Raw genomic sequence first — 27,653 nt, 5'->3', positions numbered from 1 at the left:
AGCCAGCTCCCTCAGCACCATCAGGTGCATTGCATCTGGCCCCATGGACTTGTGTATGTCCAATCTTTCTAAATAGTCTTGGACCTATTCCTTCAGCACTGCGGGATGTTCACCTTCTTCCCATTCTGTGCCGCCCAGTGCGGTAGTCTGGGAGCTGACCTTGTCTGTGAAGACAGAGGCAAAAAAGGCATTGAGTACCTCAGCTTTCTCCACATCCTCTGTCACTAGGTTGCCTCCCCCATTCTGTAAGGGGCTCACACTTTCCCTAATCTTCTTCTTGTTGGGTAACATACCTGTAGAAACCCTTCTTGTTCCCCTTCACGCCCCTTGCTAGCTGCAACTCCAATTGCACTTTGGCCTTCCTGATTTCATTCCTACATGTTTAAGCAGTATTTTTATAATCCTCCCTAGTCATCTGACCAAGCTTCCACTTCTTGTAAGCTTCTTTTTTGTGTTTAAACTCGCCAAAGACTTCTTTGTTAAGCAAAGCTGAGCGCCTACCATATTTGCTATTCTTTCTGCACATCGGGATGGTTTGTTCCTGTGCCCTCAATAAGGTTTCTTTAAAATACAGCCAGCACTCCTGGACTCCTTTCCCCCTCATATTAGCCTCCCAGGGGATCCTGCCCATCAGCTCCCTGAGGGACTCAAAGTCTGCTTTTCTGAAGTCCATGGTCCGTATCCTGCTGTTCTCCTTTCTTTCTTTTGCCAGGATCCTGAACTCGACCATCTCATGGTCACTGCTGCCTAGGTTGCCACCCACTTCTACTTCCCCTACCAAATCTTCCCTGTTTGTGAGCAGCAGATCAAGAGGAGAACAGCCCTTAGTTGGTTGCTCCAGCACTTGCACCAGAAAGTTGTCTGAAACACTATCCAAAAACTTCCTGGATTGTTTGTGCTCTGCTGTATTGCTCTTCCAGCAGATGTCAGGGTGACTGAAGTCCCCCATGAGAATCAGGTCCTGTGAACTGGAAACTTTCCCTAGTTGACTGAAGAAAGCCTCATCTACCTCGTCCTACTGGTCTGGTGGCCTATAACAGACACCCACCACGACATCACCACGACATCACCATGACATCACATGGGCTGGGATGCATCTGTTGTCAACCTGCAACGCAAATGCAAGGCTGGCCTAGTCCAGAGGAGAGTGCTTGAGTGGCTGACAGGCTGGTGGTGCCAGAGTTTGACACCCAGCTGGCACAGGTAAGACTCCGTCATGCTGAAAGCAAGTGGCAACAAGGTGCTTCATAGCCCTGGATGTCCCAAGAAGTGTCACCGAGGCCCTCCAGGCTAATGCAAATGGGGAGGAAGAGAATATAAAGGGATAGAGAAGGGAGAAGCATATGTAACAACATACACTTCTGAGTATGAGGGTTGCAGTGCCACAGTCCCAAAGGAAGGCAGGTGGGTGGTGAAATGGGATGGAGCAGTGGGTGGATGGGGTAAAGGGAGGGCTCCAAGTTGCTTTCCTGCTTCATCACCAGCAACAGCCAGGCAGCTGCCACCACTGTCTTCTCTGACAGCAACCAACAGGAAGCCCCACCTGACAAGCAACTATCTACATCAGCTTCCTAGCTCCTGCCAGACTCCCCTTTATTAAGGACTTGTACTATTTGTAACCTGGGTGCCCGCCCACTGCTAAAGGCCCCTCCCCCAGCCTAATGGGAGGAGTCACTGAGCCCAGGATACAACTGATTACGGGGGACAACTAATGAAAGAAACCAGGAAGGGGAGTGGGGGGTCACAGGTTTAAACGAAGGCAACCAGACAGGGACACCGAGCAGAGAACCGGACTGTGCCCACTGCCCCCAGAAGGTGTCAAGGGAGCCAGCAGACGCTGCCCAGAGGAATTCTGCCCAAATGCGTTAGTGCACAAGGGGATGGAAGTAGGCCCCACAGTCACAGAGATAAATGTGAGCCAATGTCTCCCTCATGTCACAATAGGAGCAGGTGTCAGGGTGAGGGGTGAACCGCGCCAAATACACATCTGTGCTCATGGCCCCATGAAGGAGCCGCCAACTGATGTCCCCAGTGGGCTGTGGGGGTCAGGGTGGAATACAGACTGGCCCACTGGGGATCCTCGCCCTCCGCAGGTGACAACAGGTCCTGCCATTTGGTGTCAGGGCAGGACACGAGGGCGAGGAAATGAAGGGTGTGCAGCACGAGCATGTAGAGATGGTCCCTCGGTTCAGTTCAAAAGAGGACCGACTGCAGGTCGTGCAGCTGGCTCGGTGCATGGGGAGAGGGAGGCCAGGGGGGCTTGCAGGGCTGGGGCCCGATGGAAAGCACCGGAGGGCTGGGACTGAGAGGGGGGCAGGGGGGCACCCTCTCGCAAGACCTGCTCAAGGTGGGCCCAAGCAGCAGGGGGCATGGCTGCCTTCACCTCCTGGAGTATGCACCGCGGGGTTCGAAGGGTGGAAAGCCCCATGCTCCGAGCCAGCGTGTGGGGATCCACCCAGTCCCCCCCGTCATAGTTCAGGAGAACTCTGACCCTGGTGACTCCTGCCAGAATCAACCTCCGGTGCACCGAGGGGGCCTCCGCCACCTGCACACGGAGCTGGGGGTTGTGTAGCAGGGGCTCTGTGGGGAGATCCTCTCCCTCGGTGGCTGCAAGGGGCCTGGAGGCCAAGACCAGCCTCCAGGCCCGAAGGAGGTCCTCGTAGAAAATCGGCAGCTCAGAGAGATCTCGCGGAAGACCTCTCAGATGGAGATAAAGGAGCTGCCAGTCATATCGGAGCTCTCAGAAGTGGCGGAGGAAGGCGTGCACCAAGTGGCTCCAAGCTGAACTACCTGCACTATAAAGGAGTCTCTGCAGGGCCTGGAAGCGGAAGGTGTGGACCTGGCTGTGGAGGCAGCACAGGCCCTGCACTCCTTCCTCCAGGGGGAGACTCAGGATCCCTGCTGAGACCCAGTGCAGGCCTAGCCAAAAGAACTCCAGTATCGACCACTGGATGTGGGCCAGGAATCTTGGGGGTGGGACGAGGGTGTTGAGCCAGTGCCAGAGCATGGACAGGACTAGCTGGTTGAGCACCAGTGCCCTCCCCCAAAGGGAGAGGCACTGGAGCAGTCCCGTCCATCTCCGCTGCCGCTCAGACACCCTGCCCACCAAATCTTGCCAGTTCTCCAGTGGGGAGGTATGGGTGGCTGAGAGGTAAACGCCCAGATAGAGCAGCGGACCCAAGCTCCACCAGATGGTTTGAGCGCAGGTGGGAGGGAGCTTGCCATACGGCCCCTACCATCAGGCCAGAGCTCTTGACCCAGTTGACCTGGGCGGAGGAGGCTGCCGAGTAGATGGCCAGGCAGGCTTCCACCGCACCAGGTCGTCTGGGTTCTGGACCACAAGAAGTACGTCGTTGGCGTACGCTGACAGAACCAGCTTCAGCTCTGGCTCATGGAGCACCATCCCCGTCAGCCTCTGGCAGAGGAGACAGAGGAAGGGCTCAATGGCCAGAGTGTACAGCTGGCCCAACAGCAGACAGCCTTGATGCACTCCTTGCCCGAAGCTGACCGGTTCGGTCAGGGTCCAGTTGAGCTTGACAAGACACTCCACAGAGGCATACAGCACCTGAAGAAAACCCACGAAATGGGGCCCGAAGCCGAACGCCCACAGGGTGCTCAGGAGATAACTGTGGTCCATCCTGTCTAACGCCTTCTCCTGGTCCAAGGAAAGGAGGGCAAATGATAGACCATTCCTACACCCGAGCTCCAAGATGTCCCAGAGCAGGTAGAGATTATCAAAGATGGTACGGCCCAGGATGGTGTAGGTCTGGTCGGGGTGGACCATGTCCTGCAGCATGGACCCCAGCCTCAGCAAAATGGCCTTGGCCATGATTTTATAGTCCGTGCCGAAGAGCGAGACAGGACGCCAGTTCCAAAGGTCACAGAGGTCCCCCTTCTTGGGCAGCAGGGCAAGCACAGCCCGCCTGTACAAGAGGGGGAGCTCTCTGCTGGCCTCGGACTTGGCCCAGACAGTGGCTAGGTCCGGGCCGAGGACATCCCAGAACGCACGGTAGAACACTGCAGTCAGCCCCTCCATACCCAGGGATTTGTTCATGGGCATGAGGCGGAGAGCTTCTGAGAACTCGGCTAGAGTGAGAGGCAGCTCCAGCCAGTCCCGGTTGCCCACACTGACTGTAGGAAATTCATTCCAGAGCACCCTGCGACTTTGGTCAGATCCGGAGAGAAGAGGGTACTGTAGAATGCCCTGGCCCTTCCGCGCATCTCCGCCGGATACGTGATGGAGGCACCGTCCTCTGCCAGAAGGTAGGTGATGTGCTTCCGGGTCCCCCTCTGTTTCTCTAGGGCATAGAAGAAGCGGGAGCCACAATCCATCTCCTGAAGGAGACGGATGTGGGATCGAATGAAGGCGCCCCGAGCCCAAAGGGCTTCAAGGGCCTGGAAATCCTCCTGCTTCTCCCGGCATGCTCTGCAGAGTGATGGATCCTCAGGGCTGGTGGCCAGATGCCTCTCCAGCTCTAAGACCTCCCACTCCAGCTGCCCTATCCCCACATCCCTTCGCCAGCTGGCCCCTGAGCGTAGTTGCAGCAGAAGAGCCGGGTGTGTACCTTCCCCACGTCCCACCAGCGCCGCGCCAAGGGAAAGGCATGCCTCTGCCCCCACCAGGCCAGCCAGAACTCCCGGAAGGACACCATGAAGACCATGTCCTCCAGCGTGCTGTTGTTAAAGTGCCAGTAGGCTGGCCTCAGCCTTTGCACAGTGAGAGAGGCCGTCATGGTCACCAGGTGATGATTCAAGAATGGAGCCGGCTGGATGCTGGAGGAGTGGGACGCTGGAGGAGTGAAAGATGATAATGGGAGAAAGAGATGTGGTCCAACAGGGAGTGGCACAGCCAATCGTCCCCCGCCCGGACATAGGTGAGAGTGACAACATCATCCAGGTTGTGGTCACGCCAGACATCCACCAGGGACAGATGGTCTATAATCTTCTGGAGGATGTCCGCGGCGGCCGGGCGCTGCTCGGTTCCCATGCAGTCTCGTTCCTCAAGGGTGGTGTTAAAGTCCCTGCCCAGGACCAGGCATTTGCGAGGATCCAGGATGCTGAGGAAGGCGAACACCTGGTGGAAGAACCACACCTGCTCTGGGCCCAATGTCAGGGCGTAGACGTTGACAAGGTTCAACGCCAGCCCCTCCATGCGGACCTGGAGGTGCAGCAGGTGGCCCGGCATGACCTTGGTGACCCCCAGCACCTCGGGCTGCAGGTCGGGGGAGAACAGGGTGGCCACTCTGCCCATGCGAGCGGAGAGGTAACTAAGGTACACCCTGTTCCCCCACTCCAGCTGCCAGCTGGCCTCGGTGACTGGATCCGTATGGGTCTCCGGCAGGAACACCACAGAATATCCCCCCTCCCAAAGGAAGGAGAGCACCTGGTTCCTGTGGAGACCCATCCTACAGCCCCGGGTGTTCAAGGTTGCGAAGATGACAGGCATGAAGAGGGCTGGGGGGGATCCTTGTGGGCAGGAGTGCTAGCGGCTCCCGTTGGACTCTGAAGCAACCTGCAGCCAGTCCCGAAGGTCACCACGGTGTCATAGAAGCTGCAGGCCCACTGGTAGGCCATGGCATCCTGTTTCCCGATCCCTTTTCCTTCCTTCAATATGGCCCTCATGGCTCGGAGGGTGGGGTGGAAGTCCACCAACACTGCAGGGCGAGCTGCACCCAGTTTCGGGCACCCTGCGTGTCTAGGAGGAAGGCGTGCAGCTCATCCTGCAGCGCTGTGGGGGGGGTCATCCTCTGGCCCGGCCCCCATGGCAGCCCTACAGCCTGTTGGAGCGGGTGCCAGGAGCAGTGGTGGAAGGAAGACAGCAGCCCCAAGTGGGCCGGGAGACGTGAATGTAAAGGTCACTCCCTGGGAACCCTCGAGGGGAAAGGAGTTGATGTCAGGGGCAGCAGAGGCGCAGGTGGCAAGGGGAGGAAGGGAAGGGTCTGGGGGGGAGGGGAACTGGGGCAGGATCGGGAGCAGGGGGGGGGGTGGAAGCTTGGGCAGGGAGAGGGTCAGGGTGAGGAGCAGGAGAGGGGTCAGGGCCAGGATCGGGGGAGGGAGCCGCTGCCCCACCAACCGGGCCAGTGGGGTGCAGTGCCTCCTGACCAGGGCCGGGAGCTGGATGAGCGGATGGAGGGAGTGTTCACCATGGGGCCAGGCCCAGGCACCCCGGTGGTCTTGGCACCAGCGACTTCGGCCCCGGGTGAAGGGGCAGCCAGGCTGGCACCCACAGGGGGTAGGAGGGGCAGCTGTCCCACAACAGAGGAAGGGATGCCCGGGGACCCGCAGCCCGACCACTCGGCCTCGGCGGTCGCTACAGGGGCTGTGGCTGCCTCAACAGGGGTGTTGCTGCTGGCTGGGCAGGCGGTGGGGGGCCCAGGGGTATTCCAGAGATGGCAGCAGGGGCAGCAGTCTGGGAAGGCAGGGAGAGGAAAAATAGGGGCAGCTGGGCACTGCTCCGCTACTGGCCCTCCATGGGGGGAGTCATCTTCCCCCTGGCAGGCTGGGGTCAGACCCAGGGCATTGATCTCATCAAGGATGGACGAGAGTTTTCCCCCACCACCACCACGAGATCCTCCGCAATGGTGACTAAGACAGCAGTAGCTGCGGCACCAGCAGGGGGGCTCAGAGGATAAGGGGCGGGAGGGTTTGCCACCAGGGCTCCCTCGAGGAGGGACTCCAGGAGGGATTTGGTTTGACCCACATCTGCCACCACAGCTTCCTCAGCCGGTGCCACCCACTGGGCTCCGGCAGGGGGCACAGCGAAAGGCCCAGCTCCAGCAGCCCCCTTCATGGTCTTGTAGGGGCTCTCTCCTGCATCGAAAATGAGGGGGAGGGAGCACTGGGTTCCAGCCTTGCGCTTGCTGCGCTTGCCCTGCACGAGCACCCAGCCCTCCAAGGCAGAGGGCCAGTCAGCGGGGGCAGGACCGGGAGACAAGAGCACAGGGTTCAGGACTTGGGAAAGCGGGGCAGGGAAGCGGAGGGAGGGAAGGCCTCCTCCCGGGGCAAGCCCCCTCCGGTGCCCAACAGTGGCGGCCCTGGCTACTTCTCCTCCGCAGGCCCCACCGGACTGCGCCGGTGTTAGGGTGCGCAAGACTTTGTAACGCGAAATCAGTATAGTTTGACAAGAGCAAGGCCCTGAAAGCAATGCTAAGCTTCTGCAACTAGAAAAGCAAGAGTTAAGACCTCTCAGGAGCAGAACCCAGACGCTGCCCTCTGCCCGACTTTAGGCCAGAGGAGGAAGTGCCTTGGGGTCTGGAGCATCCTGAGACGACCACAGACATTTTTTAATGCTTGATAAGCTAAAAGGTTCCTATTTTAGTAATAATAAAGGGGAAGTGAGGCTATGGCTAAGTTCTTTTTGAAGTAAACAACTAACGTCACCTTATTCCAGAAGGTCCCTAGCTAACTACCAATAGACTAATAGCAACTAAGTGTTAAGGCCCAATCCCTACTGGGATTGAGATATACGTCATGTATTACTGGCTAAGGCTTGCTGCAAGGTGAGAGGGGAAAAAGGGTATATCAATCTCCCGAGAGCTTCCCCAAGCGGAGACTCTCCGTGAATCCGTGGAAGCGCTAGCGGATGCCTCGATCAGGCGGTTCCCGTATGCCACCCGCTTAACAGAACGAAGTATGGGTCTCCTCGTTCTTGCAGTGGTAAGCGTCCCTGCACACGTTTAGATAAGGCTAGCTCTCTTATATCGATGGGCCCCCAGGAGTATATTGCTGTAGGTATCCTCTTGGCAGGTCTCTTCCTTGCTTAAGGTTCACTTCTCTGTTCACTAATTGCAGCTGCTGCTGCAGTTGCTCAGCTCATGATAATAATAAGTCCTGTGCCTATAAGTTGCTACTTTATATCCTTGTGGTTAATTGTACTTTCATTGTACTTTTCACCTTAAGACTTGTGCCGGAGCTTCAGTTCCTGTATGGTAAAGGACTCCCGCTCCTGTCTTTCTTATGCTATCATGTAATAAATAAGCACTTTTGACATCCTTTTGCCAGTGTGCTCCAGCCCGCCACCGAGATAAAAATACCGAACACTACAGCCGGGACCTGCTTGCTTGCCCAGGCCCGAGCAGAGATGACATCCCATGACGGAGGAGGAGGGGCAGCCACAGGGACTGGACGGCTAAGAGTGCCGCCGCTGGCCTGGCTGGCGCCCTCCTGTGTTTTGGGGGTCCTGGGCCTCCCTCCTCGCCGTGCCAGGAGGCAGTGTCTCTGGATGTGCTCCGTCATCCAGCAGAGGTAGCATCGGGCCTCCCCCACAGAGTAACAAACCCAGTACCGGGCCCCTTGATGGGGCACCAGGAAAAACCCCTCAAGTGCCTCTTCACTGCACCTGCCGGCGGAAGGAGAGGACATGGCAAGGGGCAAGGTCCTTACAGCCAAGGAGAAGTGGGTTGATGGTGGAGAGGGGCTTCCCCAGGGTGGAGAGGAGAGGCAGAAGGGTGGCGTTAGGGAGGAAGGGCGGGACAGAGGTGAGGACCACACATACACCCAGGTCCTCCAGGGGAGCCACAAGGACGTGGATGTCCCCCACTGCCAAGCCCTTCTCCATTGCCTCCTGGGTGGTGGCCTCAGAGACCAGGAAGAACACTATCTTCCCATACATCTTTGAGGCCGCCACCACGGCCCTGGGCCCCACCACCCATGCTATCACCCGCACGTAGGTTTCCATGTGGGGCGAGGTGGACACCAGGAGGCAACGGACCCCATGCTTCCTGGTGAGGGTGGGAAAGGGGCCCCGGCCCCCAGGGACAGTGCCAGAGGCGGCAGTTTGGGCAGGTGACAAGGTGGCGAGTGGAGGGAGCGCAGCCACCTGGGCATATGCCTTGGATTTGGCGCCACCCCCAGAGTTGGTAGAGGGGACAGCAAGGAGGGGAGAGGAGGAAGGGGAGGAGGCCCCACCACAGGAGATGTTGCCTTCCAGGCAGAGCCCCTGCTATTCTTTTCTTCCCCCAGCCCTTCTTGCCAGCCGATGGCGCATCCCCCGAAGTGGGAGGAGGGGGCGGAAGCCATGGCAGCAGCAGAGTCCCCGGAGTCCCTAGGTGAGTTCACCTCCACTGGCGCCAGTGACCCAGCAGCGGCAGTGAGGCCAGGCGCTGGGGACAGGGACGAATCGTCGGGGCATGAGGGAGGGGTGGGAGCATCCGGGTGGGGTCCCGGCCCCAGGCACACCTGCCATCCTGGGAGTGGGTAGGAGCGGGGGGGGGGGGTGGCAGAGGACGGAAGAGGGAGGGGATGGGGGAGCGAAAAGGGGCAGGGGGAAGGGATGGGGGGAAAGGGGGCAACCACTCCTCCCCACTAGGCTGAGACAGAGGCGATGCACTCACCAGCCCTCAGTGGAACACCGGCTCCTCCAGCTGCAAGGGGAGGATAGGGGGGAGGAGCAAAACCAATGTAGGGAGGTGTGGTGTGCAGGGGAGCCAACTAAAAAAGAGTGGGGCAACTAACGGGGGGCCATGAGCGCCAGGTAGGGCAGTAGCACAGGGGTTGGTGGGGCGGGGCAGCAAGGAAGCAGCTGTGGGCAGCGGAGGGGAGGAGGAGTAGGTTTGGGGCTGGAGCGGGCTGGGGAGGCTCAAAGGCAAACTTCCAAGGCCGGGCGGAGCAGGGCAAACAAACTGACCTGAAGGCCAAATCCAGGAGGGTGGGGCAAACAAACACACACACAGACAAACAGACAAAAAAACCCAACAAACAAACCATGGGGGGGGGGGGCAGCAAGAAGAAGGAGGGGGCTGGTCAGTGGGGGCAGCTACAGGGAAGGGGGGCAGAGAAGGAGAAGGTCAGGGGCACCCACAGGCGGGTAGGGCGAGGGGGGGAGGCAGCAGCAGCAGAAGCAAGGATCCAGCCAAAAAGGCCCTTCCACAGGTGGTGGTGGTGGTGGTTGTAGCGGAGGCGGTGGAGGGGCCACTCATCCACTTGCTCCCTCCTGACCCACTGGGGAAGGCAGGAGGGTCCCAGGCCAGAGGGTCCCCACCCAGCAGCAGCATGGGGTGCAGGGGGGGTCTGGGCCCTGCAGAAGCGTGGCTGATAGGGCCCTGGGCCGGGATGCAGTGGAATCAGGTGGACCTCTGCCCCCTCCCCCCTTCCCTAGCCACCCTGGGAGTTCTTGCTACCCTCTGAGTTTGGGAGACAGAGGATCCCAAGCTCTACCTGCCCTGCCTTCCAGACTATTTTACTAGCCCCACATGTGGGAAGGCTGAGGGCTATAGACTGCTTGCCTGCCCCACCCTGCCTGAGGGCCGGGGGCACCAGATCGCTCACTAGCCCCGCCTGTGGAAAGGCCGGGATTACAGACCCCATATCAGCCCTGCCCTATGAGAGGGCCGGAGGGGTACAGACTGGGAAAGCAGCCTGCCCCGCTAAGGGTCAGGGCTAAAGACTTGTAAACGGGCACTGTTCATTCCCCTAATCATAGAATCATAGAACATTAGAGTTGGAAGGGACCTCAGGAAGTCATCTAGTCCAACCCCCTGCTCAAAGCAGGACTAACCTCAGCTATATCATCCCAGCCAGGGCTTTGTCAAGCCTCAGCTTAAAAACCTCTAAAGATGGAGATTCCACCACCTCCCTAGGTAACCCATTCCAGTGCTTCACCACTCTCCTAGTGAAAAACTTTTTCCTAATGTCCAACCTAGACCTTCCCCACAGCAACTTGAGACCATTGCTCCTTGTTCTGTCATCTGCCACCACCGAGAACAGCCTAGCCCCCTCCTCCCTAGAACCCCCTCTCAGGTAGTTAAAGGCTGCTATCAAATCCCCCCTCATTCTTCTCTTTTGCGGACTAAACAAGCCCAGTTCCCTTAGCCTCTCCTCCTAAGTCCTGTGCTCCAGCCCCCTAATCATTTTTGTTGCCCTCCACTGTACTCTCTCTAACTTCTCCACATCCTTGTTGTAGTGGGGGGCCCAAAACTGGACATAATATTCTAAATGCGGCCTTACCAATGCCGAATAGAGGGGAATAATCACTTCCCGTGACCTGCTGGCAATGCCCCTCCTAATGCAGCCCAATATGCTATTAAAGGAAGGTGTTATGGCTTTCCTCGGAGCCTGGGCCCGAGGAAGGGTCGCACTGCTCCAGCTGTACTGTGCCACAGATCTACACTTAAAAATTAAAGTGCTCAAGGCTGTGAAAAGTATCATGCCCTGAGTGCTGTAGTTAGGCCAAACTAACTCCCACTGTAGGCACAACTAGGTCAATGGAATAATTCTTTGTCAGCCTAGCTACTTCCTCTTGGAGATGTGGATTAACTACATTGGTGGCAAAACCCCTGCCTTCAGTGTAGGAAGCAGCTGCACCCTAGCACTACTGCATTGTAGCTGTGTTGCTGTAATGTAGCCATGGCCCCAGTAAGAGCTGAGGTCTGCTCACCTCCCCTTTTAGATCCATCTTCCAAGTCCCACACCTACTGCAGGTATAGTAGGGTGGAAATGATGGAGCCCAGAGACTCTCAGTAACCCCTTCTTGGCCAGCGTAGGGTTTGTACACCCCATCACCTTCCATGGAAGGCTCACAGCCCCCATTCATGTATGTGGTGCAAAACCTCAGGCTTCTGTTTTACCCGGAGGAGCTGCTGATCACTAGGAAACTTCATCCCTTCCTCCTGGTTGAAGACCTGGCCACAGTGATCCATGCATTTGTCACCTCCAGGCTGGGTCACTGTATTTCACTGTATCTGAACTGAAGCTGAAGATGCTGCCCAGGTACAGAACACAGCTGCCTATCTTCTCTATGAGCCAGGTATGGAGTAGAGAGGTACATTTGTGAGTGGTCAGCAAGGAGGGTAGTTGAATTTGTGTTTGCAGATGAGATTACCCAGGGATAAGATCTAGAAGGAGATGAGAAGGGAACCAAGGACAGAGCCCTGTGGAACCTCCCCATAGGAAATTAGAGAGTTCTTCTCTGAAGGCAGAATTACTAATTTCCTGTTGGGCTTTTCTAGGGTGTTCATCACTAAAGTATCTCAGTGTTCCATCAACATTAATTTATCTTCATAACACACCTGTGAGGTGAGCAGGTATTCTCTCCATTTTACATCTGGGGAGCAAAATCAGAGATTAAAATCAAGTCCCCACTGATCTGGAGTGCCCAATTCATGAAAACAAGAAACTGATTTTTCAGAGTGTTTAATATTGTACAGCACTTTATATGTTCAAAGCACAGTGTGGCAGATGTGCTAATACCCTGGACAAACCTCATTGAATTCAGTATTTTAGGAAAATGCAAGCGTTTATGTACTGTTGATGGACTGTATACATTTCCATGGAGGAGGGGGACCACAGCCCTCCAGGAACAGAGCAGTGAGGTAGATTCATCGGGCTGTAACACTTCCAAACAGTTAGCATCACGCGGAGAGAGGTTCACAGACAGTGGTTCAAACTGGTTCTCCAAGGACCATGTGACAGGTCCTACGCACTGCTCACTTGGTGCCTCCTCCTGGTCATTCTGGGGAATAGTTCACAAAATTGATAACCTTCTCATGGTTGCATGCCATCTCTCCACTTCTCTCTGGGTCTGCAGCACTTCTCTTGCTCCATGAGTTGTTGCCACCTTTTCGTGACTTAGCCCTCTGGCCCAGTCACTCTACACGTTTGGTATCAATGTCTTTCCTCACCAGTCCTAGGCAGACTTCCCAGTGGCTGGCAGGGGAACCTGGGTCCATCCTCTACTCTGGCTTCTGGCTCAGGGACCCTCTAGCCAGCAGTCAAAGACTGTTCCCTTCTAGACCTCACTGCCTTCCCTTCAGCCCTGTCCTGCCTTCCTGGTCTTCCCATTCTCTGGGTTTGCCAGCCCAAAGACACCTCCCTTCTCCCAGGGAGTGACTGTAATTTTCCCAGCAGCCCCTCTTCTGCTTCCAATTTCCTGTCTTTACAGTTCTTGCCCGGCTCGTTCCTCCTCATCTGGGCTCTCAGTCAGTCATAGGATTGCTTAAGCCACTTGATTTCCCTCAGCTGTGACCTGTTGGTTAATTAGTCCCCCGTCTTAGTCTTCATTAACCCTTTCAAGGCAAGTATGGGATGAACATCCCATCACAGACTAATAGATATGGAAAGTATTTTTGGCAGCTATAAACATAAACAAATAATATATAACTGATGGAAGAAAGGGAAAGTAGATACCAATGAACATAAACCAGAAGTTAGGAATTGTATAAAATGGATAAGGGAAGCAAAGGGACACAATGACCGTTTTGAGTTCAACCCAGACCAGTAAGGATTTGGATCAGTGCCTGCCCTGCAATTCTGGATGCCTTAAATGCTATGCTGCTGTGAGGCACTCACTGGCTTCCTCTTGCTTTGTCCGAAATAGATTTTCCCCGAGGGGTACCTCTGTGGATGAGTCTGGGGCCTGGTCTACACTGGTAATGGAGGTCTATGTAACGTCACTTATGTCGATCTCTGAAAGCCTGCGTCTACACTGGTATGGCAGTTCTGTCGACTTAAACCGTGACAAAGGTCTACATAATAAAACCACTTCCGCAAGTGTAGCGCCTATATCGATTTTATTGGGTCAATTTTGCGTCAGTATAGACAAAGCGTAACATAATTCGACATTAATGGCCTCCGGGAAGTATCCCACAATGCACTGTTGTGACCACTCTGGACATTCACGCTCTGCTGTTATGTGGTCACACTACCCGGCAATGACCCCTCACCTCATGCCCTGGGAAAATTTGAATTTTCATTTCCTGCACAGCCAGCATGGAGAGAGCTTTGTCGCTGGACTCCTCATGGCTACTTCAAGGCCCAAACGCGCTGCAGCATGGAGTCGACCAGAGGTCTTAGATCTCATCGGTCTGTGGGGTGAGGAGTCCATTATGCCTCAGCTCAGAGCCAACAAAAGGAATCTGTACATTTATGGGAAGATATCCCAGGGCATGCTGGAGAAGGGACACAACAGGGACATGCAGTAGTGCCACGTGAAGATCAAGGAGCTGCGGCAGTCATATCAGAAAGCCAGGGAAGCTAACAGCCGTTCTGGCTCCTCACCCAAAACATGCCACAGAGTGCACAGCCACTTGAATTCAGTTCTAGAGTCCTACAAAAATCTACTCCGACCCACTCAAATGGGATGCCCACTAGTGGGAGAGAAACCAAGGGGACCTGTGGGCCAGTCTGGGGCCCACTAATTGGCATTCTGGGCAGGACAAACAATAATCCTTGATAAATTCCCAGCCAAAAGAACTAGGCCAGTATCCTCTCCTCCGTTTTCTTCCACTTCCACATGGTTAGACAAGGTATATCATGGGCCAGTTTTAATATCTGGTTCTGATATGGCCTGGGGACTAGGAACTGGTCTCTACAGGCTCCAGTCTGTTTGTCTCGGATCACCCTCAATAGGAGATCCCCTTTGAATTCAAAATGGGGGTCCTGGAAGTCCAGGACAAGGTCAGCCAATATCCCATTCTTCCTAGCCTGTCGGCTGAACGCTGAATATTCCCTCTGACTCTGAATAAGTCAAGCCCTTGATCAGGCATGTGTTCTCCTGGGATGGGTTAGGGTCATCCCATTCTGGTGGGGGAATCCTGGGGAATTCAAAATTACACTGCATACTAGTGGCCTTCCCCAATCTCTTCCCAGGAACCCCTTGGACTCTGAGTGCTTCCCTGCTGGCTCGACGCCATTCCCAACATGACTTGGGCCTTGGACCAAACAGCTCAGGATCAGAAGAGAGGAGGACTTCCTCTAGTTTATCTTCCCCCCTGATGCTGAGAGCAGGTTCTGATCCTGCCTTAATCGCTGTCTTCAAAAGACTGGTTAAAGCTCCAGCTCAGCCTAACACCACCAGGTAGGGACGATGCCAAATTACAATCACCATCAAGTCGGCTTCTTGGTCCCCCATGGTCAACCTAACTTTGACTGGGGGGAAGGGATGAGCATCTCCATGAATGCAGCCCATGTTCACCCATTCTGCACCCTGCAGATCCCCAGGAGCTATCAACTGCTCCTGACAAATGTCTGTCCTGAACCAGAATCACTAGGCCCAGCACTGTGATGCACCCCTTCAGGCTGAGGTGATTCCCCTGGGTTTCTGAAGCACAGGCCTGGACATAATCACATTGCATTTAGGCCCAATCTTTATATCTGTGGCCTTCCTGCCTACAGGAAAAGCAAATTAGGGGACCCGCCTTTCTTTCCATCAGGGCCCCCACTACTGCTGGCCCTTCAAGCGTGATCCCTGACATGTTACTCAGGCTCCTAGACCTCTCCTGTTAGGGTGCTATCTCAGGGGCCCACAATTCCCAGGACCATTGTGAGGTCCCAGCCACTCACTCAAAGGTCTCTAAGAAGGCCTCGGGGTCATCTAGTTCCATGTTAGTGAGGGATCCTCTCTCCTACATTGGTAGCCATGATCCTGCACAAACCTGTTGGGCCTGGGGGTCCCAAGCCAGGAGTTTGAGCATGAACTGCTGCTGTTCCTTCTGCTGCTCCTGTTGGAACTGCTGCTGGTATATTTGTAGCTGCTGATGTTGCTGCTCTGTCAGGATCTGTTGCAGTTCCCGGTGCTGCTGCTGCTCTCCCATCCATTTCCTCAGAGTGGCAAGATCCATGCTTCTCCCTAGGAGACACTAGGCCCACATTCTCCACCCTGCGTTCACACTCACAAGTGCCATAGTCACCAGCTGGGAACAATCAGCCACACCCAGGTTAGCTTTCTGTCCCTTTGTTCAGAGCTCTATTTATTGTCTTCACAAACAAGGCAGAAAAGTCACAAAGCCAACTGTCTGGTTAGGGGCTTAATAGCGCCCATGTAGCACCCTTTCTCCCCAAGGTCAGGCACCCCTCTGGGATGTGGGAAATGCATGTTTGAATCCCCACTCGGTCTGATTTGGAGTAAGGAGTGGAATTCAGGCCTTCTGTCTCCCAGGAGAGGGCCTTAATTGCTGGGCTATGCAGTACTTTGGGGTAGGGCCCTCTCAATCTCTTCTATTGAAACTGTTCCATTTTATATCAATAATTAAATATCCACTGGGCCACAAAGCGAGTCAGACTAGTCAGTGTTACAATGCCTAGGAGCTGAGAGAATCTAGCTCGATGGCTTTGTAGTCAGGTCCCCATCCAAAGGCCAGTGGACACAGTGTCTCAGAGTCCCATCTAAGGGACATCAGACACAACATGCCAGGGGTCAGGAGTTCCGTCCAGGGATTTCTAGGGCTTAGGAGCCCCATTCATGAGGTGACTAGACTCTCAAACCTGGCCAAAAGGATGCACCCTTTGAGAAGCTGCCTGGGTGTCTTTTCTCTCTGTTGGCCCCTGAATGATTCTCCTTTGCTCCCTTTCTCTGTTTTGGCCCATCTGACCCCTCAGTAGGTAAACACCTCCCTAGTAAGCCAGGGTAGTTCGGGGCCAGAGAGGCCTAATTTGGCTTGTTGCCAGTTGTTGGCAATATTAGTTTTTTCTCAAGGTTTGTATAATATGCACAAGGTGATACTTGCAAATTAATGAAATATGTAACTATAAATATTGTCTCTGCATGCAAATTGTTATTTATTCTGTTACAATTTTAGCAGCATACCCAGCCAATGTTCAGCTCCAGAGCCCTTTTTATCGGAAAGCTTACAAAACTACCAACTGACTTCAAAGACTTTCTACTTTGGGCTGGGTGGCCACACTCTATGCCTTTGGCTGATAGCATAGTCCCCTTGGTTCTATTTCAGACTCCTCCACTAATTTTGGATGACATATTTTTGAGTGCTCAGAAGTTGCATAACTCTGCTTCTACTGAAGTCAAGAGTAAAACTGCCAATGAATCCAGTGGGAACAGAGCTAGTCCAATGCCAATTGCTTTTTGAAATTCCCCCCATGGCAGTGTGACCTCACTGAACCTTCCAGTGCCTCAGTTTCCCCATATAAACAATGGAGATAATGGCACTTATCCACCTTTGGAAAGTGCTCTGAGATCCTTGACTCATGGGATTCCATTTCATGGGTATTATTTGCTATAGTATTTTGGTATTTTTCTGCTTCTGAACCTGGTCCAAAGTGTGGAGTGCAGGGATGTGCGAAAATGAGAACAAAGAAACACACCCAAAAATGGTGGCACTTCTCAGCCACAGAAATAGTGCTGGTTGCTGGGACTAAGTTTAGTTTCAGTCTGGGGCAAGGAACAAGTTCATTCGTATTATATCTGAGCCCGTTCCTCCACCCAAAGGTCATTTAGAAAAACAATAGCCCATTTTCTGTAGTTTACAGGACAGAGGTATTTGTTCTGCACTATCTTTTAAATCAGAATGTAAATGGGTTTAGTTTGACACATGGGACAGTTCTCATTTCTAAGTACAAACACCCGGATTATGTGTTATTTCTGTGAGGTTTTAAGGACGGACCTTTAAAATTATGCATTTCACTATTTAGTAAAGGATCACATTTACATGAAGCTATTTAAAGAACAACAAGGGCTTGTCTACACTTAAACAGCGCTGCAGCTGCACCACTGTAGTGCTTAGTGAAGACGCTACCTGTGCTGACAGGAGAGCTTCTCCCATCAACATAGTGCTGCCTATTCCGGCAGTTAGGTCGGCATCACTATGTCACTCAGAGGTTTTTCCACACTCCTGAGCAACGTAGTTATATCAACATAAATTGCGCTAGTGTGGACCAAACCTGTGACTGGGAGTTTAGAATCTTGTCTCTCTGGCTCTCTCCATGCCTTAGGTTGACAGAAACTCTATTTTCCTGCAGGGGACACTGCTGCTTAATTCTGGACAAAATCAGAGCTGGTAGGTAGGTGCAACATCAGGAAACACATTACAGAAAAGGGGAAATCTGGAGCGGCATGAAAATGCTGTCTACAAAACAGGGAAACAGTCCCTCTGTATTTCATGAGGCTTCAGTTAATTTGTTCAAGTGTTTGCATCAAACTGAAAATAACTTTATTTTTTTAAAAATGTAACAGTAAATGCCCTCAAAATATGTTAATTGTATGAATAGATGTGTATGACATTAAACTTTGTCCTTGTTAAAAATTTGCTTTATTAGCAAAGTCCTTCAGTTACCAAACGACAAAGTGACTTCACTGTTGCAATTATCAGGAAAATATTCCAAGTCCAGAACTGTTTGAAATATGTCTTATGAATTGTAAGATATTTGACTATTTATTCTGTACATGATTCATACTGTTGGTCTAGTACTTTGTCCTGTTTGAATGTGAAGTTCACATAAGGCTAATGTAGAGGTTGTATTGCCACTTTAAATGGCATCCTCTGGAGTTTTGATCCTACAGAGTTGTTTCACATGAAGCAGAGTATGACTCATGTTAATGGAAATGGTAAAGAAGATTTTTTAAAAGAAATATCTCGCAGTTAAATTAGTTTAGACAGCATGACATCAGAGAGTAATTAAATGGGTTTTTGCTGGAATTCCATTTTCAATTCCTGAGTTCAGGTTTGTAAAAAATTTCTAAGCACCTGCAGGTCTGTGTGTGTGAAATATTTTCACTGGAAAGGATTCAAAACTTATAAAAAAAAAAAAAAAAAAAAAGAAACTTGTAACACAGAGGCAGCATTACGCCATTCTTCCTTCTTGGAAAAAAAAAAAAAACCCTCAGATTTAAACAAGACTCCTTCAAGCTTTCAGTCAGTTTTACAGAAGAAAAGGGGGTGGTAAACCTTCTCTTTTCAAGAATAAGTTCTTTTTAGCTGCTAACTGAGGCCAGAGGAAGATTAGATCTGAATAAATGAGCATTTCCACTATGGGACTGGATACAAATGTTAAACAAACAGATTTAAAGTGTTTTAAGCTTAAAAGAAAACTATTTCTGCTGACTTCAGGTTTTAATTTCTTTCATGTTTTCTTATGCCAAACTGGAGGAACCTTTTCTGATTTTTCCTTTAGTGGCATCCAAAGGAAGACCAGAGGATGAAAATCTTGCACTTTCTCACTTTACTGCTTTGGCATTTGACTTGGTTTCACCTGGTTCTTGTTTCTGTAGTATTGAATAATTCCGAAGCAGGTCAGAGTAATCCAGGATCCAAGTTAGGATTGTTAAAAGCAGAAGGAAAAGAGACGAATCCCTCGCCAAGGGTAGGTACCTTTAGGACTGGAAACCATGGATATAGTGCTGGGACCTTAAAGGCTAGAGCTAAAAGCAATACTGTTCAAGCTGGAGCTCAAGCTAAGAGCAATGAATCAAAGAAGAGTCTTTCTAGAGAAAGGACCACAGACACAAAGGTAGGGCAGTCCCCAAACAGACAATCTGGAGTAAGGACAGTAACCCCAAAGGTTCAGAACCCTGACAGTAAAGCCTCGCTCAAAAAAACTGGCACAGGTAATACTGATGCCAGTTCTTACAAAACCAAAAAGACTAAAGAGCCTGGAACCCAAAGGGACCCTAAAGAGACTTTCAAACACCCTCCAATAACGCCACATGAATACATGCTCTCCCTCTACCGGACTCTCTCAGATGCCGAAAGAAAAGGCATTAATGGAAGTGTAAAACTGGAGACTGGACTTGCCAATACAATAACAAGTTTTATAGATAAAGGACAAGGTAAGAAAGGAGCTACAACATTTATGAGAGAGAGAGAGAGAGAGTGTGTGTGTGTGTGTGTGTGAGTGAGACGTCAGTATGTGTGTGTGCATGTATGTATTGTTAACTGAAAAATTATCATCATTATTAAAGGAAAATAGCTTGATTGATTCAAATGTAATCAGAATCATGCAACTCAGGCAATTTGTCTTTGCAGTTTAAGCTCAGAAGACTCTTCTGACAGCAGGACATAGTACTTGTATGCTAGCTAAGCAAAACGTTTAGGGACAGATTTTCAAAGGCTTTCAAGTCCTAAGGATGCAAGCTAGGTGGCTAATGGGATTTTCAAAGGCACTGAACTGTTGAAATGAATGGGTGTGAAATGCCTAGGTGGTTCTGAAAACCCAGTAGGTGCCTATCTGTATCTTTAGGTGCCTAAACACCTTTGAAAATCTGACTGAGGCTTTTTTCATACTTAAACTACAGTAGTTGGTAACATTTAATTTTATTTCTTGTTAACCATATGTCTAAAGGCATATGGTGCTGTAAAGACAGTGCTACTTCTGTGCTTTTCCAGGAACAAAACAAAGAGCTTCTTTGTTAAAATGCTGGCCTCTTCAAGGGGAGACCTGAGAATCTGTGGCACGAGTTTCTGATTGTGGAAAATTTTGAGAAAATTAAGCTAGCCTAGTGCACCTCTTCCTCCAATAAATTAACAGGCTTCATTTCCTGTTTATCAGTTAGCTCTTCTTATTGGTGAGATGTTCAGTGTCACAGATCAGGTGGTCACCTTACTGCTCAAGTAGGGCAATTAGAGATTAGTGCTGCTCCTCACAATTTCTCCCCACAATGTTAGGATGAGTTTTTTCAGGGATTTTGGTGAGTATGGCTGGTGCCTAGGAGAGCAGCTCCTGGGAATGCTTTGGATGAGGTAGCAATGATGAGGCTGTCACTGACAATCCAGTCCAAAAAGGAGACTCAGAAGGCTTTTAATTATAGCAATTTGGCCGCTGTAGGGAAATGGGATGCTGTTTAGCAGAGCTGCATTCCAGATGAAATACTTGATTCTCCTTTGGAAGGCAATGCTAATGTAACAGAGTGAGTTTAAATAGCCATGTTTCTTAATAGTGCTTCTTATGAACCTTACCAGATAAATGAAATGATGGTTCTGGGGGATATATTTTTTTCCCTGTCAGAATAAGTTGTGAGCCTTGTGTAGCTAATAAGGCAGTTGTCTTAGTGCCTGGCAATTCCTGGACAATTTTGGTGTTAAAGGACAAATTAACCATTGTACTGTCTGTTGGTGAAATTCACCCCTGTGCAAGGGGCCAGAATGAGGTCCGGCACCACTTAAGCCCCACTTCAGTCCAATTGCAAGGATGTAAGTGGTGACTACGCACTGACTGCTCACATAGAAGGAGAAATCTCTGCCAGTTGACTAATTGCTACTTTGGGGCCAGAAAACACACATAGGTGAGAAGATTACATTTCTTTGGCTGAGAGAAGAAGAGTTCAGAATACCATTTCACTACTGAATCATTGAGGTCCTCTGAGTCTCAGTTCAGAACAGATTTTTATGATTGTGTACATATTGGTTAAAAGACTCTTTATTATGATTTCCAAGACTGTGGGCTAGTAGCAAGTGACCTTGGGAGTTTATGAGCAAACTTCAGAAGTAACAAGCAGAGTTTTAGAACTAATACTCATTCATATTTACAATAAACTTAAAAGTGTGTGTTGTTTTTGTTTTGTTTTAGATGACCGAGCTCCAGCCCTAAGAAAACAAAAATATATTTTTGACATCAGTGCATTAGAAAAAGATGGTTTGTTGGGAGCAGAGCTGCGGATATTAAGGAAAAAGCCCTCTGATTCCTGGAAGCCTCATTCTCCTGGAAAGACTTCCCAAGTGAAATTGTTCAGTTGCCCCACAAACAGACAAGCAGCAACTCTCCTGGACTCTCGCACAGTCAGCATTGCAGATACACCAAAATGGGAAGTGTTTGACATTTGGAAACTTTTTAGGAATTTTAAAAACTCTGTTAACTTGTGTTTTGAACTAGAAGCTTTTGATAGAGGGAGAGCTATTGATTTAAGGAGTATGGGCTTGAACAGAACAGGAAGGCAAGTCAATGAAAAGGCTCTCTTTTTGGTATTTGGGAGGACCAAAAAAAGGGACCTGTTCTTCAATGAAATCAAGGCGAGATCAGGCCAAGATGACAAAACTGTTTATGAATACTTATTCAATCAGCGGAGGAAGAGAAGAGCTCCTCTAGCAACGAGGCAAGGGAAGAGGCCCAACAAGAATCTAAAGGCAAGGTGTAGTAGAAAAGCTCTCCATGTGAATTTTAAGGATATGGGCTGGGATGACTGGATAATAGCCCCTCTGGAATATGAAGCTTATCACTGTGAAGGGCTTTGTGAATTTCCTCTTCGATCGCATTTGGAACCAACCAATCATGCAGTTATCCAAACGTTAATGAACTCAATGGACCCAGAATCTACTCCTCCAACTTGCTGTGTTCCAACCAGATTGAGTCCTATTAGCATTCTTTTTATAGACTCTGCAAATAATGTGGTCTACAAACAATATGAAGACATGGTAGTGGAGTCATGTGGTTGTAGGTAGCAGCACAATCCCTCACATTAATACATTAACAAAGATAATTATAGGAATTGACAAGAACCTCTTCTCAAACAAGGGAAACTAATCTTCTTAGCCCTTACACAAGTATGTTTACAATGATGGTAACAGGAAACAACCTGCTAAAATCTCACTGTGTCTGTATGTCTCTTAGCTGTGGACACATTTTAGCAGTAGTTCAATAGTGTCACATTCCAAATTTAGCCCAGAATGGAGCTTTGAGTAAAGAATTCCATAATCACAAAAGAATTGTTCTCACTGAAGATCACTTCCAAGGAAATTAAAATTTGATACCACAAAAAGATCTGCTGTTTTAATCCCTGAGGACAGTGATAAATGTAAGGTCAATAACATACAGATACAACCCTACATAACCTTACTTTTCCTTTAAATGTTGTTCTTAAGATTGAATATCCATGTTTGAGTGCCGCTTCCAATATCTTCATCACCATGTCCATTAGGGAGTGTTTGAAAAGAGTCCTAATGTCTGTAAGAGAAAGTAATGTCCCTAAACACTCAGAGCTTAGTGTAAATAGTTACACTGTAATATGAACTTTTCTGATTAGCTCTTAAAATTGCGTATATGAAAAAAAATCATTAAATATAATACGTTGATTTAGTATTAAGTTGTACATGGAGCTAGATAAATGCAGGAGCATATTTGTTTCAATGTATGTTTTATTCCAAGCTTCATCTCTTTCTTAAGTATCCACCCTATCCATTGTTACGTTGCAAGTTATATTACTCTGTATAAAGTTCAAGCTGTTCTCAAGTGCTCATAGTAAAATTACTCAATAACAGCATAAAATGTAATAAATTATTGACCCAGTACTATGGTGTTTCTAGCTGTCCTAATCGGCACAATTATAATTTTACTTACATCGTTTGCTTTGAATCTTTTTGTACAATAAATACAATGGAAAGGGACCTTTCAGGAAGATGGGGTGCTAGAGCTGTCAACGCCATGTTTGTGTGTGTACCTTTGGTTGCTTTCAGTTGCACTTGTTCACTGTGGAAGTGTCAAAAGAAATATCTACTGAGAGAATGCATGATGGTAGGATGTGGGCTAAAATGTTTATTGGTCTGAGTTTGGGGTGAGAGTGATGACTGCAAATGAGTGCCATTAACCTTTACTTCACTGAATTTTGTGTATGCTACAACTCTTTTAGAAATATTTTAGGATATGAATTTGTCTTGGGACTATATTTTTTTGTATCTCTCTACTGTGGATCAATGGATTGGAGAAGAGGCCCACTCTACCCACATCACCCCATGTGCTGCAGTGAGGTGGAGTAGTTGGCACAGAAGCTGATTTCTGCTGGCTTTATGCCAGGTGAGTGCCGCCCCTCAAGCGAAATATAGTGAAATTCCAATTCCATTGTGCTGCCTCTGCAACTCAGAGGGGCCTGATCATAACAGAGAATCTGGCAAACTATTGTGGGTAACTTCCCAATGTATGATTCCTTTCCAATCATATAAAGCTGCTGCTTCTACCTGCAGTATTGAATATCATGCACCCTGGGCCTTGTGCCAGTGTGATTTTTTTTTACGGAGCTGGGGTAGATGAGAATTTTACATTCGGGGACTAAAGAAGGAAGCACCACTTGACAGCAGATTGATATACATTTTAAAGTGGTGGCTGCTTGAAGCTGCTCAGGGCTTTGTAATATTAGAATAAGTCCTGGGCGAGTGGATAAGTGAGCAAAAACCAGGTGACATAGTTAAACATGCATGGCTCTGCAGTTTATCCCATAGTTCTGAAATCTGCCTCATGGCTATCATCCACACACACAAGTGTTCTATATTCTAGTAGCCATGAGAAAAAGGAAAATGACATTGTTCTGTGTGTATTATGTAAACAGGCTTGCTGAGCATACATAAGGATTTTTTGTATGGATGGGTAAATTGGTTTGTCTAAAAGAACCCAAACATTCACCCATCCCTTGGACTGACACCAGCACAACCCTTTCCTGATGTTAGAAACATTTGGTGAAATTTCTTCTTCCTTTTGGTGGAGCTTGTTGGCAGTTCCGGTCAAGCCCATAACAGGGCAGGAAGCAGAAGGAGCCCAGTACCACAGCAAAACCCACTCTTGAGAGATTTGCAGCCCAATCATGTAGATCAAAGAACTACAGAATCATGTACATTAGATATGAGCAAGACCAGCCTGTAAGATTGCTTTGTGTGTCCATTTGTAGGTTAAATACAGCCTCATTTTCCCCTTCCTTAATTTCATCTCCCAGCTCCTAATTTAGATAATTTGAATAAGCAACTGCTTGGAGCTTCTTCAAACCAAACCTCTGAACTTACCTCATCATTACCTTTCACTACAAAGTTGGAATTTTTAGGTGAAATTACGACGAAATTCCCGAAGAGTTGAAAAGAGCATTTCAGGCTCTTGCTCACAGGTCCAGTTACTTTTGCATGTCCACCTGCCTTTGCCCCCTGAACCTGCACTCCCTTTGTGAAAAGTGTCTGCCCCACATGTACTTTTGTCACAAACATTGCATCAAAAGAAGGCAAGAAGAAACATTATACCAGGGAGCATGGCTGTAGGAGACATGATGGCTACAAGCATGAATCGGAGAGAGACATGGATTATATTTTTGTGATGCTATAACCCTATAACAATTCTTCTTGACACTATCCCTTTCTGCCAACCCCCCACCCTCATTCTGACGGCCATGCTTCCTTATGCTGAGCCTCCTGCTGCAGCGTGCTCCTCTCATGCCTCTTGCTACTGTGTTGCATACGCCATGCCTCTGCACATGGCAGATCAAGGCATAGAGAGGACACGGATAAAATTTGCGGATGATACCAAGCCAGGAGGGGTTGCAAATGCTTTGGAGGATAGGATTAAAATTCAAAATGATTTGGACAAATTGGAGAAATGGCCTGAATAAATAGGATGAAATTCAGTAGGGGCAAATGCAAAGTGCTCCACTTGGGACAGAAGAATCAGTTGCACACATACAAAATGGGAAATGACTGCCTGGGAAGGAGTACTGCAGAAAGGGATCTGGGGTCATAGTGGATCACAAGCTAAATATGAGTCAATAGTGTAACACCATTGCAAAAAAAGCAAACGTCATTCTAGGATATATTAGTAGGAATGTTGTAAGCAAGACACAAGAAGTAATTCTTCCATTCTACTCCGTGCTGATTAGGCCTCAAATGGAGTATTGTGTCCAGTTCTGGGTACCACATTTCAGGAAAGATGTGGACAAACTAGAGAAAGTCCAGCGAAGAGCAACAGAAATCATTAGAGGTCTAGAAAACATGACCTATGAGGGAAGATTGAAAAAACTGAGATTATTTAGTCTGGAGAAGAGAAGACAGATGGGACATCATAAAAGTTTTCAAGTACATAAAAGGTTGTTACAAGAAAGAGGGTGGAAAATTGTTCTCCTTAACCTCTGAGGATAGGATCAGAAGCAATGGGCTTAAACTGCAGCAAGGATGGTTTTGGTTGGACATTAGGAAAAACTTCCTAACTGTCAGGATAGTTAAGCACTGGAATAAATTGCCTAGGGAGGTCGTGGAATCTCCATCATTGGAGGGTTTTAAGGACAGGTTAGACAAACACCTGTCAGGAATGGTCTAGTTATTACTCAGTCCTGCCTTGAGTGCAGGGGACTGGACTAGATGACCTCTTGATGTACCTTCAGTCCTACACTTCTATGATTTTATGATTTCCTGCTGCCACACTTCCTGTTACTGTATCTCTCTTTTACTGTCATATGCTGTCGAGAAGCTTGTGAACAGTATCTTCTGGACTCAGAGCTGGTATTATGGAAGCACCAGGTGAAGTTCCATAGTTAAGACTGAGATGAATTCTCCAGTTAAAGCAATCCTCCCCAAATTTACAACAATTACTCTCTGGGAACAGAATGAGTTTTCTGAGAATTTACAAGAAAATCCATTAGTTATTTTACAAGTTAAAGTTAATTTTTGAGAATTTTGAGAATTTGAGAAATTTAGCACTCTGTGTTCAACTCTTTTTCTGTCCCAAATGATCTCAGTAATTTAATTACAAATTATTCAGACGTCCCATATAGTTAAAATTTGGTGAAATGTGTAGGCTACTTTTGAAGAAATATTGTTATGAGCTGGGTGGAACCTTGTTATGAGTTGAATTAAAATCCCCACCTAAGACAAAAGGAGTGTGTGAACCTGCCCCAGAAATTTTGACTAAATATTGTTTTGGTAGTTGTGTGTATAGGGGGGAAGGCAGAACAGAAAAACTGGAAGAGAGAACGAGAGAAGGAGAGAAACAGCCGAGCATAAATGAGCAGCTGAAAGCATGGACGCTGACCATGGAAGAAAGCTGAGGAGAGGTTTTTGCATGAGGTGAGCACACTAAAAAGAGTACTTTTGATGGTGTGAACAAAAAAAGCTGTTTCCTGCTGTTTGATTTCTTTTGCATTCAGTGACACAGGACTTTGTACATTCGTTGTAAATAAACAAAACTGCATGAAAGAAAATACCAGACTTGATCAATTTCTACTTTCAACTGGGACATCCCCAGAGCCCCAAAACTTTGACTAGCTGCTTAGGCCAGAAAGGAGCCTCACTGGTGCTGTGAGGAGTGGGGTCCAGGTTGCCAGGAGGGAAGTTGGGAGCTGGCACTCCTGTTGAACTGAGATAGAGCAAATGATAGCAACACGTGCAGAAATCAAAGATGGCCAAAAGAAATTGAAACAAGACTTAAAACCGGTCTCGAAGGCTTCATAAAGGAATTAAAGCAGCATGTGGAGGATTCCCAGAAAGGGCTGAGGGTTGACTTGCAGGTGGAGGTCAAATCTCTGTTGGAGCAACTACTACAAAATATCCAGACAGGTTGGGAAACCAAGCTGCAAAGCTTCCAGGCTGGAATAACAAGACAGATCCAAGAGGTGACCCGCAACCTAACTGCCATCAATCAGCTGTTCTTCTGTGAAATAGTGGGGAAAAGGCAAGCATTAGCCAGCTTGGAATATGTTAGCAGAGATGAGCTGCAGCAAGGACGTAAGGTGATGAAAATTCAACTCCAGAAGCAAATTAAAGGGTCACAGATCACAGTGAAAGACAGCCACCTGGATGAGGAATTGAACCAGAAACATAGCATGGGTCAGACCGGACATTTACAACAGTCTTCTACCCTGTTTGTAACCCACAGAGGCCCAGAGGGGAAAGGTCTGGCCGTCCCAGTTCCAGTGATGCAAAAAACTCCACTAGCTTTGAGGAAAAACTCCCTGGGAGGCTTATTGGGCTCAGTTTAACATTATAGCATAAATCAATGGCTGGGAAGATGGGCAAAGAGAGAGGTTACTAGCAGCCAACAGTAGTGACCCAGCTCTGATGGTGCTGCAGAACTTACTGCCAGAAAAGATACTAAGATATTCCAACCTGCTCCAAGCCCTGGATATGTGGTTTGCAGCTAGTCATCAATCTGAACTGGCCAGGGCACAGCTAAGGATTAGATGGAGAAGGAAAGGCAGCTCACCTGAACTGGCAGAGGACTGTGGAAACTTGTTTTCCTGGCATCTCCAAATACCACCA

The 27,653-nt window shown here is 49.3% G+C and overlaps 1 protein-coding gene and 1 long non-coding RNA gene across 2 annotated transcripts in view; one reads left to right on the top strand and one right to left on the bottom strand.

Annotated features, from left to right (window-relative positions):
* The first annotated feature begins 18,861 nt into the window (after positions 1-18,861).
* GDF5 (growth differentiation factor 5) lies at positions 18,862-22,097 on the top strand. The gene is made up of 2 exons (XM_067546890.1): positions 18,862-19,492; positions 21,229-22,097. Exons 1-2 carry the CDS (start codon positions 18,862-18,864, stop codon positions 22,095-22,097), a joined length of 1,500 nt encoding a protein of 499 aa, XP_067402991.1.
* Positions 22,098-22,278: 181 nt separating this feature from the next.
* Positions 22,279-27,653, bottom strand: part of LOC137152332 (uncharacterized) — a 32,500-nt gene continuing 27,125 nt past the window's right edge. Inside the window, exon 3 of the long non-coding RNA XR_010919511.1 lies at positions 22,279-22,599. This is a non-coding gene — a long non-coding RNA (uncharacterized lncRNA). The remainder of the gene's footprint in view (positions 22,600-27,653) is intronic.

The sequence above is a fragment of the Emydura macquarii genome, unplaced genomic scaffold (assembly GCF_026122565.2).
Source record: "Emydura macquarii macquarii isolate MOO-44397 ecotype Brisbane River unplaced genomic scaffold, CSIRO-AGI_Emac_v2 contig_1170, whole genome shotgun sequence".
NCBI lineage: Eukaryota > Metazoa > Chordata > Testudines > Chelidae > Emydura > Emydura macquarii.
Note: the sequence above shows the minus strand (reverse complement) of the source record. Positions and strands in the feature narration are given on the sequence as shown.